Source organism: Barbatula barbatula (assembly GCF_947034865.1).
Source record: "Barbatula barbatula genome assembly, chromosome: 18".
NCBI lineage: Eukaryota > Metazoa > Chordata > Actinopteri > Cypriniformes > Nemacheilidae > Barbatula > Barbatula barbatula.
In genome coordinates, this window is record NC_136781.1 from 15556824 (window position 1) to 15571539 (window position 14716).

General features: G+C 45.0%; 1 protein-coding gene across 1 annotated transcript; it reads right to left on the reverse strand.

The window, feature by feature from the left end:
- Positions 1–1610: 1610 nt before the first annotated feature.
- Positions 1611–14645, reverse strand: ankrd13d (ankyrin repeat domain 13 family, member D). Its single transcript, XM_079479716.1, has 16 exons — positions 13798–14645; positions 13576–13711; positions 6380–6504; positions 6260–6305; positions 5946–6089; positions 5683–5872; positions 5403–5469; positions 4779–4860; positions 4612–4673; positions 3535–3665; positions 3282–3439; positions 3057–3179; positions 2808–2980; positions 2637–2716; positions 2332–2556; positions 1611–2249 (listed from the first exon to the last, which is right to left on the reverse strand). The coding sequence occupies exons 1-16, from the start codon at positions 13879–13881 to the stop codon at positions 2186–2188; spliced, it is 1890 nt and encodes a 629-aa protein (XP_079335842.1). The 5' UTR covers positions 13882–14645; the 3' UTR covers positions 1611–2185.
- Between the last annotated feature and the right edge of the window lie 71 nt (positions 14646–14716).

The following is a 14716-nucleotide window of genomic DNA, read 5'->3' on the forward strand; positions in this document are numbered from 1 at the left end:
AATGACAATAAATTGAATCCAATCCAAATGAACATTGATAGTGACATGCGCAGGTTTTTGGGCACCTAGAGGTACATACTTCAGTCCTGAGGGGTCTCCTCGGCGCTGCCTTTGGTGGACGAGGTTGAGCAGGTCTGGACGGTTGGAAACACTGCAGATTGGGAAGTGACACTGCAAACAAGCCAGAACAAGACAATTAAATAAAATGTCTATTTGCAGCAAGCGAGCATTAGACTTCTAAAGAGTGCATGAAGACTTGACGTGAAGACTTTAGATCATTCGAGGTTCTGTGATGTGAAAGGTTTATTGATCCTATTATCTCTCCTACAGTATGTGAAGCTCACTCACCTCTGGATGTCTCCAGACCTGAGAGCAGCATCCGAGGGCGCAAAGGCTCAAGCTGAGTGCGCCCTCTACTGGACACTTGGGGAAGCTTCAACTGCAGAAGCACAATGCTTACTGCATGTCCCTCATAGGCATTTAACACTTTAGCTTAATCAGTTTAGAAGTGCATTAAATGACCTTTAGCCCGATAAAGCGTTGAATCACCTCGACAAAAACGACTGCAGTGTACTGTAGTATTTGCTCAAAGAAATTCTAGTAGCCTTGTAGTAAATGTAGTAAACACACTGTAGTAAACTACAGTAATGTTAAAAACACTAGAGTATCTAAACAAGAGCAACAAGTTACGAGAGTCACGTGCATTAACATCAGTAATGCTAACTTTACCTTCTATGAGTTTTCCCAGCATGTGCAACATGTTTGGAATGATTTCACAAAGGAGACAAGTATTATTGCTTATAAATTAAGTGTACCCTAGCAATACATTGCTAGCTCAAAACTACAATTGTGCACAATATCACCCAGGTAGCCAAAACAGTTTGGCCTAAAAATGGCCCAAAACCCGCAGACCAGAGAAAATAACTCGGCCCAGTTGCAGTTGCCAGACTCATGCCAAATCTGGGATGAATGATGCCCCAGAATCGGCCCAAGTACACTGGCCCGAGTCTGGAAGCTTGAAGTGAGCCAACACTGCCAGTCCATAATGATAAATCAGTAAATAAAAGACAGTTTGAGGTGTAGAAAATCTACAAAATACTCAGGCTATGTGGACTTCTGTGAATTGGAGTAAGTCACAGTCCGTGACAAAACAAATGCTCTGAAAGTAAAGAACGTTCAAATATAACATTTTCTGTTCTGTTGTTTGTGTTATAATATCTAGAATAGATGACACCTTACCTGGACTCGTCCAGACTGAAGTGACCCGAACCAGCAAAATATATCTGCTGTGATCGATTTTTCAATGCAATCAAAAATTATTAGTCCTACAGTTGAAATGGTATTTCGGGTGACTTATCAAGGATTTGAGGCGCACAGTTTTGTTAGATTTTTTTAAAAGATGGCTTTGTAAATGTTATACTTAAGATAGTTCTACCTAGTTTCAAATTTCCTTTTTAGATATTAGGATCAAAACAATCAGGTATCTTCATATTTACATCCTTAAATTTGACAGGCTTATTGGTTTCAATTCTATTGTACTTTTAATTGAGAATCTTTTCCAGTCTAAAAATGCAACATGAAATTATGACAAAAACACTCTATCCAAAAATAACAATTTTGTAATGATTTATTCACCCTCATGTTTTTCAAAACAAGAATGGGAGTTTTGCTTTGTCCCAGCTGTTACAAGTCACTTCATGACAACAGTGTCAAAACACCAAAAAGACATATTAAAGACACCCTTACTGTCGTGAAAGTGTAGGAGCAACATTTAATACTTACGTATACTGTCATATCATTATCATCCACCATAATTAAACTCATTTCAGAGCCATAATATAGTCAATACTTTACCTTTACACATTATGATAGTCATCAATATTCATAATTCATATTCACATTTTCATTATATAATGCAATTAAAGTTTTCAAGACCTTCACTCAAAAGACATTGGAACTGAGAGGATATCATTCATAATTTCATGCTCTGCTCTGTGTTTCATATTCTTTTTACATTTGTCTCCAATGAACTGCTTTAGTCTTGGCGCACACACGCTCTCTCGCTCAGATTCCTCTTCAATGTTTATTATTGTGAAATAGAAAAGAAGAATCTAGAAGAAGAAGAATTTAACATTGCAGAAAAAAACAATAAATATCCCTTTAAACCCTTGTCAAGTTTCTACGGTTACTTCTCTGTGAGAGACAGTTGCAGTATCCTCTCCAGCTCTTCCTCTTCTTCCCTCCACTTCCTTTTGGGAACAAATACACAAATGTTATACTTGCTGGCGACACTAAAGCTCTGTTTCAAACACTACTAGGAAAAAGTTTTACCGATCTAACTCTTCTTGCTCTCTGCACGAGAGCTCCATAGCAATGAGTAGCTGTTCATCAAAACTGCTGGCGACGGCAAACGCTCCCGGCACCCGAGGCTCGGCCAATGAGCTGTAACATGGAGGGGAGTTAAGGGTGGGATCAGATGGGGATATCGGCTGGCCCGGATCTGAATCTTCACCGTCCCCTCCATTCAACGACAAAGACAAAGATTCCTGAATGGCCCTGTCAGATACAGACATATAGAGATCAATCACAAAACAACTGATAATCACTACCCAACTCTGAGGTTGGTGTACACACACCTCTCAAGCTGAGAGTCCTCCTCATACAGTGGAGGCTGAGAAGCTGGACGAGTGTTAGTAAGAGCCTCCCATATGGTCACCTAAGGTAAAAACAGGAAAAGAGATCATGAGCAAGAGAAAGGAAAGCTGAGATTTTTTTACTATTGTGTACCACAGATAGGGGTTCATTACCTGGTCGCTTTCTGTTCCTGCATCCAGCAGACTCTGTTGTATGGCAAACTGGAGTAAATTATCATCCTCATCTCTCATCGGTTCACTGCGGCCTGGTCCAAGCGTTGTGTATTCTGCGGGAGGCTCAAACACCGACGGGTCCACCTCACACTGCAGGGGAGGCAGGGGATCGCCTGAGAGCAGTGAGATATGAATAAAACAGCTGTATGGTTAAAACTTTACTGACCGTGAACAAGTTTGGGTCCATACCGGCCTCTGAAGCTGCTTGTGGAGACTGTGGATATAGTACAGTAACAGAACTGACTGGTTCATCACAACCACAAAGATTGCTGAAGGTCACACGAGCGTTCAACACGTGGAAGAGAGGAATTTCTAAAATTACATAAGGACGATTAGAAAGATGATGATTTTCAAAGGGTTAGTAAAATGATATATGAAACACTCTTTCAATCTATGTGATGTCACTTTTTTCACCTATCTTAATAGGAAAGCCAGGCGGTAGACGCAAAGTGATGAAGTCACGCAGCTTGGCAAAGTGGGCGTTTGATATAGCCATGAGGTCGATGATGGGCGTTACTTGCTCAGCCAGTGAGAGAGGATGAGCTTCACTTAACCACAAAGTGGCTTTAAACCTAAAAGACACACAGAGATGTGAAGGCAAGAAACACATATTTCTTGATTAGTTCATGTTGGGATTGTAGCATTTGAAGGATGGTGCAGACTTTACTTTTGCACTTTGCTGGTAAGTTCAATGGGTCGTCCAATATCTCTGTCATTCAGATTGAACTCAGCATCAAAGTATTCTTCTGCTGTGATAGCTGTCGGATTATGGGGACTAGCACACTGAGATACCTGACTCTAAAGACACAATAAATAAACAAATAAGTGTTACCAATTAATACAGTCAACAATCAATTCTTTATCAAGTCAGAAATGCTGCATTGTGGGCACACAAATAAATAGAAGTTTGTGCACATTTCGGTTAATGTTTTACTTAAGTAAAGTTTTACATTTAGTTTAGTTATGTCGCTCTATGACTAATAAAGTTTTCTATTGAAGTTTTTTATACATTGTAAAAATGTAACGTAGAAAAAGTACAATTGATAATCAGGTTAATAATTTCAATTTATTTTTTATAAGTTACATCAACTCAGTCACTTGCAGGGTTATGTTTACTGAAACAAAAGCTATAAAAACATTTCTGTTCACTGAAATTAAATAAATATTGGCCCAACTAAATGAAAATGTGAAAGGTTGCTTTTGCAACAAATTGAAATTAGTTTAAGTTGAGGCTCTAAAATTATTAACTGAGAATAAATAAAAACTAAAGTAAAACTTAAGCAATATTAGCATATTAACTTATATACAGCAATTAAAAAGATAAACAAACTGATAGTAAATGACAAAATATAAAAATAAGAGCTAATTCAAAATATTATTATGACTACAAAAAACTAAAACTATAAAATTTTAACAATTTAAAATAAAAAATAGTAAGTATTGACTTGATTTTATAAAAATTTAAACTTATATCAAACGTATTATTCAGTGTGTTTAAAATTACTTTTTTGTCTATGTTTAATGTGTTAGGCTAATATCGTTTTAGTATAGGGTAATATAGTTTGTATTCCTATTAAGTTTAGTTTCAGTTTAGCTGATGAAAATGTTTTATTTTTTAACAAACAGAACACCCCTGGGAACAAACAGGATAGATTAATCTGCTAATGATGATGAAAAAACATTTCTGTTTATTTTCTGATCTGTAATAAACATCACAATGAGCATTTTGTCTAATCACACTCACCCCGGTACTAGAGATGTGCTGCTCAGCTATACCCAGAAAAGACTGAAGAGGTGTTCTGGACCCTGACAATGCAGAGGACACCAGGAGTGTAAAGAAGCAAAAAGGGCAATAACATATGATTGTAAGTTCTGTACATTATTTATGTCTGTATGTGTATGTGTATGTACCTTTACTCCTGGACTTGTCCTGATCAGAAAGGTGTTCAGTCCGAGAACAAGTTACTAACTCAACATTACTAGCACTGTAAACCTACACACCCAAAGTACATCAAGAATAAATACAATACTTTATATTTACAGTGAATTAGAGGTGTAGCAACAAACCGCTATTGAGATTAGCCATGACAACCATGCCTATTGACAATATTGTGAATAATTCAGCTGAAGTATGTGAATGGCCCTATATAATAGCAGTCGGTGGTACTGCATCGTTTTAACATTTTGCCCAAAGAGCCATAATGAATACAATTCGTAACCAAACAGTTCTTGGACCCCATTAACTACCATAGTAGGAAAAATCACGATAATGATGATGGTAGTTAAACGAGCCCCAGAACTATTTGCTGTCTGACATTCTTCTAAATAAAAATATTTTCTTTTTGTCTGTGTTCAACAGAACAAAGAAATGTAGACAGATTTGAAACAACTCGAGGTGAGTAAATGATGACAGAATTTTTCTTTTGGGTGAACTTTCCCTTTAATGGTTATAAGACATATGTTGTCCATGTTCACAATATATATATATTTTCATACTAGAAGGAAAAGAACTCTCAAAAGAACCAGCAGACTCACCTTTGCTTCATATCCACTGACAACCTCATTCTTCTCTGAGCGCCATCCCCAAATCCCAGACTTATTTCTACAGTCAGAGAGAACGGGGAATTAGAAGCGTGGTTCCATACAGACCTACAGAGTAATTAATGATATATCTCTGAAAGCCTTTTCTGTGAGCCTGTCTGTATCGCATCTGTCAATATGGTGGTCAGGAGAATCAGGCTTTTGTTAAGTACAAAATGTGTTTCCGTGCAATGTGGCAGGCATTAAGTAATCTGTGCTTTCTCGAAGTCCGTACCTCTCGAAGGCAATGTTGCGTGTATTCAGATGAGTGGACACTATGGGTGAAGTGAGCCTCTGAGCCGTGTTCTCCTGTGAGGGCTGCATGGCGGCGAGCAGGGAGGGGGCATCTCGTGGTGACAGAGACAGTGGTTCCGTATACACCACCTGCTTCTCATGGTCCACCTCCATCACTATGGCCCCATTTTCTGTGAACCATAACATCGTAGGATCACTTTAAATATAAAATATAAATTTTGCACGTGCGGTTGGAAAACTCACCTCCACCTTTAAAGATGTAGCTGCGGCGTCCCTTGAGCCAGGTCATATGTTCAAAACCCAGTAAAGTGGTGTCGACCCTTAAACACGAGCCACTTTTCCATACGCGGTATACGTCACTTGGACAAACCTTTGATACTAGAGGCACTTAGAGAGAGGAGAGATAGAAAGTATTGATTTTCAGGAGCTGTCCAGGCCAGCGGTGCTGAAATGGTTAAAACATCACTTCAGGTTGTCAAAAGTAAGCAAGCAATGTTCTGCAGTCCTGGTATTAAATGTTCTGGGGTCTTACCAATCGATGTAGGTCTTCAACTTACCCCAGCTAGTAAATTCCCATTTCATCTCCACGTAGAAATCACGTGCCTACAAAAAATGCCGTAAGTACATGTCTTTATGGATTTTTGTTACCAGACAAAAATGGTGTCTCGGTGGATCACCTGTCTCAGTTTGCTCAGTAGCTCAGGAATACCAGCCAATCTCTCTGTTGCTCTTTTGTAGTCTCTGTACTGAAGGATCAGCTGCACTAGCTCAGGATCTCCAGTGCTCACTGCCTCCTGCAAAACTGCCCACATAATTTAACACTCCCATTATCACCTGCACGTGCTCACGCTGAAAATAAATGAATCGTCCTGGTAGTTGTTTTTAACAATGAGACTCTTGCATCCAAGCTCAAAAAATGATTTAGAAATTAATCACAACCAAAGTAGTCTCTATAAAGTGCAAGAGTCAAAGTTGTCTGAAGACGTACATGTTTGCGTGAGGAACAGACCGATTGCTACTGATGTAAACCTGGTCTTGACATATCAAGTTTGAATGTAAAAAAGCATGCGATTAGGTAAGATTTTCAGCAAACTATTACTTAAAAACTCAGTCAGGCTTCTTGAAACGCACTGTTCCCTTTCGAGAGCGGTCACTTCGACATTTCGGAGACCGCATATGAAACTCCTCTTCTTTTTCACTTTTCCTGAAGTCCTATAGGATAACGCCAGTAAAAAACTGGCCAATTGTCGCAAGACATGCACAGTATGCAAATACTGACGAATCTAGACAGTATAAATACAGTGCATGTGAAGACAATCCTCAGAATTTTCTTTTTCACGCTGCCATCGTTGAAGACGCAACTAGAACTTCTTTCACCGCATCCAATGGCTTCATTCTATCGTCATTGCGCGGGCCCCATTGGCCCGCAGGATACTCACGAGCACTGTATTGCCTGCCTGGGCCTCGCTCACGCGGAAGGATGCATTCTGCGAGTCTGATTGTGCGCACTGTATGGACCTGCCGGCGCGTGTCTTGAGGACTCGCAGGAACATCGCTCGTGGACTCATAGGGTCGAGGCTCACCGCCGCCAACGAGCCGCTGGTGAGAGTCCGGGCCCTCCTCCTCTGCCGTCACCTCATTCCCCAGTCCTCTACGTGGACGAGAGCCTTCGTCCCCCGCCTTCCATCGCGGACGCCGTTTCCTTCGGCGTCGAGGAGGATGATGACTCCATGTCCATCTCGGACAAGGACTGGGCAGGATCGGAGCGGGATCGTCCCGATCCAGAGAGCCACCCGGACCTCCACGAGGAGTTCGTAAGGGTTCTCGAGAAGGCCGTAAGCGAGCTCAACATTGCCTGGGATTCACCTGAAGAGCCGGCAAAAAGTAGGCTTGACTCCTGGTACTTTCAGGCGTGCCGCCGCCAGACCACGTCGAAGAGGAGTGCGCCGTTTTTCCCAGACGTCCACGAGCACGTGGTGAAATCCTGGTCTGCACCTCGGTCGGCGTGCGTTCACACTGCTACGCCAGCCTATTCGCCCACGTGGTCGGGACTGAAGCCCACGTTTACGTGCGCATGCCACCCGCCGAGGAGACCCTCACTGCTCATCTGTGCCCTTCCACCACCTCGTTGGGCTCGGACCCAGGCCTGCCCTCGAAACCGTGCAGGTTTACCGCCCATCTTGCCGGTAAAGCCTACGCGGCCGCAGGCGAGGCCGCCTGCGCCTTGCACTCTATGGCGGTGCTGCAGGTGTTCCAGGCTAAGATCCTTCCATCGCTGGATAGCGGCAGCCTGGAGGCGGACGCCACGAAGGATCTGAGGGCGGCGACCGACTTTGCTCTGATGGCTACAAGCGCACCGCACAAGCTATCGGCAGGTCTATGGGGTTCATGGTCGTCCTCAACCGTCATCTGTGGCTTACGTTGGTGGATCTAAAGGACGCTGATCGTAAGTCCCTTCTGAACGCACCGATCACTCCCTCCGGCCTCTTTGGTGACGTCATGGAGTCGGTAGTAGAGCGTTTTGGTGAGGCGCAAAAGCGCGCCAAGGCCATGAGTCACGGGCTGCCCCGAGAGGTCCGCGCCACAACGGCGGAGCGTCTTCGGCTGCCAAGCCTCCGTCCTGACAGACCTGGGAAGAGGAGGAGAGAATCCGTGAGCGTGCCGGCGGCCCCCGCTGTTTGCAACAGTTTTCCCCCGCGATTGCGGGCGATTATTGCAATGTTGTAAGTGTTGTTTGTGTGAATGCAATAAAAACACATACCTGTACACAAGTGGAGCTCTTTCCCCCTCACCCACACAATGCTGCGTCCCTTGCCCTGACACGGTGCAGTGCGAAGCCGCAGTTAGTCACAACTATAACCAGCCTTCCCTCGTCCACGGACGCTCCCGTGGACGAGAAACCGCTGGATTCTCACGAGCAAGCTATTTTCCCGCCAGTGCATTTAGCCTCGCTGGGCCAGCGCGCTCCCCTAAACAGTCCGCTGACGGTAACCCCCGATCAGATTCGGCCATTATGTCTGTTTCTGGACGCGTGGAAAGCCATTCCAGGCATCTCTTTTTGGCTACTTAACGTGATAGAACACGGGTACGCCCTGCAGTTCATTGGCAAACCTCCCCGCTTCAGCGGTGTGGTCCCGTCGCTTACGTCAGCGCAAAACGCGCCTGTATTGAGGCAGGAAATCTGCAGCCTGCTCGCGAAAGGAGCGATCGAGCGTGTCCCCCCGAACGAGCGGGAGAGTGGGTTTTACAGCCGGTATTTTGTAGTGCCCAAGAGAGATGGTGGTCTGCGTCCGATTCTGGACTTGAGACCCGTCAACGGAGCACTTCACAAGCGAGCGTTCAGAATGACAACTCTAAAACAGATCATGGCACAAGTGCGTCCCGGGGACTGGTTTGTATCCGTAGATATGAAGGATGCGTACTTTCATGTTCAGATAGCCAAGCGCCACCGAAGGTTCCCGCGATTCGCATTCGAGGATTCAGCGTACCAATTTGCTGTCCTCCCATTCGAGCTGGCATTAGCTCCGCGCACATTCTCGAAGTCCGTGGACGCGGCGCTTTCCCCTCTCAGAGCGAGCGGAATGCGCATTCTCAATTATCTGGACGATTGGCTGATTTTAGCCCACTCTCGGAAGGCGCTAATCGGTCACACGCGGATGCTGCTTTGTCACTTGACATCCCTGGGGCTGCGCGTGAACATGCAGAAGAGCAAACTCACGCCGAGTTAGTCTATAACGTATCTGGGGATATGTTTCGACTTAGTGGAGATGCGCGCTCGCCTCTCCCCAGAGTGGACGGAGTCCATCTCTTCAGCTCTACATTTGCTCAGGCCGGGCCGGTCTGTTCCCCTGAGGGAGTTCCAGAGGCTTTTGGGTCTCATGGCGTCAGCGTCTGCCACCAAGGTCTTCTGCACATGCGACCACTACAGTTCTGGCTGAAGGCTCGGGTTCAATGGAGAGCATGGTCCTCGGGTTGGGCGCGAGTCCCGGTTACACTCAGCTGCCTCGGCGCCCTGAGTCCGTGGGGCGACCCGAGCATGTTCTGTCGGGGAGTTCCCCTGGGGCTGGTGACGAGACGCACAGTCGTTACGACGGATGCGTCGTCCTTGGGATGGGGCGCGGTGTGTGAGGGCATGCTGGCATCCGGCCTTTGGTCACAGTCTCTGAGGAAATGGCACATAAATCGCTTGGAGCTAAAGGCGGTGTGTCTAGCTCTTCATACTTTCCAGTCGAGGCTGGACCAGAAACATGTTCTGATTCGCACCGACAACATGTCTGTGGTTTCGTACATAAATCGCCAGGGAGGGATCCTTTCCGGAGCTCTTTTCAAACAGGTGGCGGGTCTCCTACTGTGGGCAGATCAGCATATACTCTCTATCAGAGCAGAGCATATCCCCGGTCATCTGAACCGCGGAGCGGACATGCATTCGAGGGAGGGTCTTCCGCACGGGGAATGGAGGCTTCATCCTGACACAGTCCTGTTAATTTGGGAACGCTTCGGGAATGCGGAAGAGGATCTATTCGCGACAAGCGAGAATGCACACTGCCCGTTGTATTTCTCGCAAAATCAGAGAGGAGACGGCGTCGGTGATTCTCGTCTCTCCGTTTTGGCCGAATCAACCATGGTTTCCGGACCTGAGGGAGTTGTTGACGGCACTGCCGTGGCGGATTCCCCTCAGGAGAGACCTGTTGTCCCAAGTGAACAGCATGATATGGCACCCCAGCCCAGAGTTGTGGAACCTCCATTCCTGGCCACTTCGGGGATTCTAACTGCACTCCCTCAGCGTGTACTGGATACTATTTTGGAGTCTCATGCGCCATCTACCAGACGTTTATACGCTCTAAAATGGGGGGTGTTTGCTAAATGGTGCAGCAGTAACAATATCGACCCGATGTCCTGCCCCGTGTCTGATATTTTATCTTTTCTACAGCACAGGCTGGACAACGGCGGCCTCCCTTCAACACTGAAGTTTTATGTGGCTACTATCGCCTCATTTCGTTCCCTGGTTGATGGGCAATCGATTGGTAGGCACATGCTGGTGGTCAGATACCTCAGAGGGGCGAGGAAACTTTTCCCCCCGCGAACCCCTTCGGTGCCACCTTGGGACTTAGCGCTGGTGTTAAAGACACTCTCTTCTCCCCCTTTCGAGCCTTTGGACGCTTCTGTAAGAGAGCTCACTCTAAAAACCGTTCTCCGTCTCACCCTTGCTTCGGCTAAGCGCATAGGGGATTTACAAGCGCTCTCAGTCGGCGCTGATTTCATTCCTTTTGGACCCGGCGACTGCAGCGTCACTCTCCGGCCAAAATCGGGTTAGTGCCAAAGTCCATGTCTACCCCTTTTAGAGCTCAGGTCATTTCTTTGCCCGCTTTGTCTTCCGAGTCGTCAGACTCGCAGAAGGCTAACGCTCAGAGAGCGGTCTGCCCGGTAAGGGTCTTGCGGGCTTACATTGATCACGGCCAGGTTTTGGCAGTCTGAGCAGCTCTTTATTTGTTTTGGTGGGGGTACTAAAAGCCGGGCTGTCTCAAAACAGAGGCTCTCTCACAGGGTGGTGGACGCTATTACCTTGGCGTACGAGAGTCAGGGACGGAACTGCCCCTTCGGTATCAGAGCTCATTCGACTAGGGCTATCGCCTCTTCGTGGGCCTGGTCTAAGGGCACATCTATTCAGGACATATGCTGTGCAGCTGGCTGGTCTTCTCAGAATACTTTCTGAGATGTGTCTTCGTTGGCTTCTCAAGTCCTCTCGGTGAGTGCTGATTAAGCTTTATCTTCTACCTTGTATTTCTTATGCTACACAGTTGTTGCCGCATTGCTGTTTACACTGTGCTTGGTGTACTTATGTTCGCTATTATATCGCCCGGGATTCCGTGCTGTCTACCCTGTCTGCTTCGTTGGGTTTGGTTATGCAAATGGTTGATTTGTATGCTCCACATACTTTGTGTGTTATCCCAGTTGTCGGGCTGTTTTGCTAGCTCTCACGGCGGGATTGTACTACCGTTCCATATGCGGTCTCCGCAATGTCGAAGTGACCGCTCTCGAAAGGGAACGTCTCCGGTTACATTCGTAAACTCGGGTCCCTGAGAAGCGGGAACGAGACATTGCGTAGATCGCCGTGTTCGCCGCTTATCACCGGGCGGGCGTTCTCTCGTAGATTCTGAGGATTGTCGTCACATGCACTGTATTTATACTGTCTAGATTCGTCAGTATTTGCATACTGTGCATGTCTTGCGACAATTGGCCAGTTTTTTTACTGGCGTTATCCTATAGGACTTCAGGAAAAGTGAAAAAGAGGAGGAGTTTCATATGCGGTCTCGTTCCCGCTTCTCAGGGAACCGAGGTTACGAAAGTAACCGGAGACGCTTTGTTTGATGATGTAATATCCAGTGAAACTCGAAGTTAGGGCGGGGCATATAGACCACTTCAGAAGACGTAAACGACTGGGATTTGTGAGAACTTCCTGTTTCAGTTTTGTTACCCATCACCAGCGTTTACAATATAATTATAACTGAATCGATCAATTGAGTGAATATTTTTAAGATTTAACTACATGTGTAAGATAATAAATAAATGAATAAACAAAATATTAAAGTGGAAGTGCTGCAGTAGCGGTGTTTAAGTCTTGCAAAGTGGTCTTTTGAATAGCTGCTTCTCCTTTTTAAATAGCCAAACGAATTCGGTTAACCTCCCAGCCAGGAATTTGATGTGAAGCCTAAGTACAGGATAATGTTATGAAACAAAAATGCGACACTGTAAGTGTTGTATGCAGCTTATATCTTTAAGTCCATAGATATCCTTAAAGCTAACATGTTCATACTAAAAGCCAACACCAACCTACAGCTGTGTGCGGACTCATATTTCATCGCTGTCCTTCCGAAACCTTGGATGTGCAAATTCAGTTTTTCTGGAAATGGAAAAAACCCTGTACTTTCACAAGCCCGTAGGCAGGGGGGGTTCGGGTTCGATCGAACCCCCCCCTCGGCCGCCAAAGGTCCAGAATTTAAGTCGGTCATCATTGTTTTAATCAATGCTTGTAATAAATTTCTGGGTTGCTGTTTCAAATTAAAATTATTATTGTGTGTGTGTGTGTGTGTGTGTGTGCGCGCGCGCGCGCAGACATAGAGTTCTCGCAATACACTTTTCAAAGCATCGGTGAAGAAGCATCGCCTCTGTATATATATATATATTTTTTTTTTATTAAAAGGATTTATCCACTCAAAGTCTACAATATAATAGCCATATAAACGTAGCGTAATTATAATAATAAAACATAGCAAAGAGGCATTGACAGAGAGTCAAGAAATGATGATGAGAAGAATTATTATTAATATTTCAGTAAAGTTCATTAAATCTCTTTAGCCGACATCGGTTCGAAGCCCGCGAGGAAGCAAGTTGACAAAATTCAATAAGATTTTTAGGTGCATCAAAAAGCGCTCGTTAAGATACCAGCAGACAAACTAATCCAGCACAAATTAGTGGATAAAATGTCACCAAAATGAAGTAATTGAACCTCATAATTAAATACAAAAGGAGGGAAGAAATCTGCAAAAGGTCCACTTTTTGAAAAAAAGAACCCCCCCTTTCAATAGGCTGGCTACAGACCTGTTTCAAAATAAATAAATACTGTGTTGTCAAAGTTTAAAAGCTCTTTTTGGTTATGTATTTGCAAAACCCAATGGCAAACACCAAGGGGGACTAATAATAAAAACCACGAATTGTGGAGACACAAGGTTTCAGAAAGGCAGCAGCGATATGGTACTTTCATTCATTTTAGGACCCGGACAGCCTCCCTCCCAAATCACTTCCACTTCAGGATCAACACATTCAGCCTCGATCTGTGTTCCACAAAACAAATAACACGCGATTTATAATACACCTGTCCAGCCCCGTGCGTTGCCGTGTGTGGGATCCGCGTTGTGTCTCAGCAGAACGCGCGTGGACTCTAGGTGCCCGAGACACACTGACAGCTCGAGCGGCGTCCGCGCGCGCGGGTCCAGCCGCTCCACGTCATGCTGTAACACACGTCATATGAATGAACACGCGCCTTTAATCGAGCAAACGTCACTCAAGGAAGCGATAATGTTATAGCATCCTTTACCTGCTTCGTCTGAAGTTCTCGGTCCAGTTCTTGATACTGATTGTTCCACACCAGATAATGTAAAGGAAACGCCTCTTTAGCCATTTCAGCAATGTTGGATCTAAGCAATGTTTGTCTTTTAAATAAAGTTGTTTGTGATTTGATTCGAGTCGTTGTGTAGTAAATGCTTGTTGTCCAGTCCCGCGCACCTTTGCGTCCGAGCGATCAGATACACAGCCGTTTATTTACGTACCGTTCTTTCATTTGCTCGTATAGCAAAGTCGAGACGTGTCGTTTACTCTTCTTTGTGAAATCATTCCCTCGGGACTCCGGGTGTTTCCCTTACACCGTTGACCAGCCTGGTTAGTGTAATATTTAGCTGCAAACGCCTCCCTTTGCCGAAAACATCCAGTGTCATGCAACCAAACATCTGCCTAGCTAGCCACGCTAAGTCTATATACGTGACTGTTTTTATTTATGTCCCCCTTTCACGCTAAAACAGACAAGCATCGCACAGTGAAACAGAACGGCTTTACGTTAAACGAGGTAAAAACGAGATGAGTTAGCGGATTATTTGCGGCGAAGCATCCTTGAGTTAGCAGATAGCTTTCCATCATCCTCAGCATCAGGCTAGTGCTGCTGGAACCCGCAGACACATGTACAAAATGTATATCTGATAGAAACGAAGTCTTTCCATCATATTAGGATCAGCCTGTAAATAAGCAATGGGGAAATACATATACTCCAGGCACGCGAAGGCCTAATTCCCATCAATGTCAATGTAATAGCGCGCTGGATTCAGGCTTGGCTGCGTTGATGCCCGTCTCGTGCGCCTTCAGTGTGTAGGCTGAATGTATAAACTCATCCGAGATCAGACAGGGATGAACTTCATTTATAAACTCGTCTGTGATCACACAGCATCACGTGCACACTTTATAAA

Coding starts and splice junctions, on each gene's coding strand:
- ankrd13d (XM_079479716.1), bottom strand. CDS start 13,881: ATGGCTAAAGAGGCGTTTCCTTTACATTATCTGGTGTGGAACAATCAG. Junction 13,712..13,797: donor GAGAACTTCAGACGAAGCAG/GTAAAGGATGCT, acceptor CGTGTGTTACAG/CATGACGTGGAGCGGCTGGA. Junction 2,250..2,331: donor GAGCAAGAAGAGTTAGATCG/GTAAAACTTTTT, acceptor TGTTCCCAAAAG/GAAGTGGAGGGAAGAAGAGG.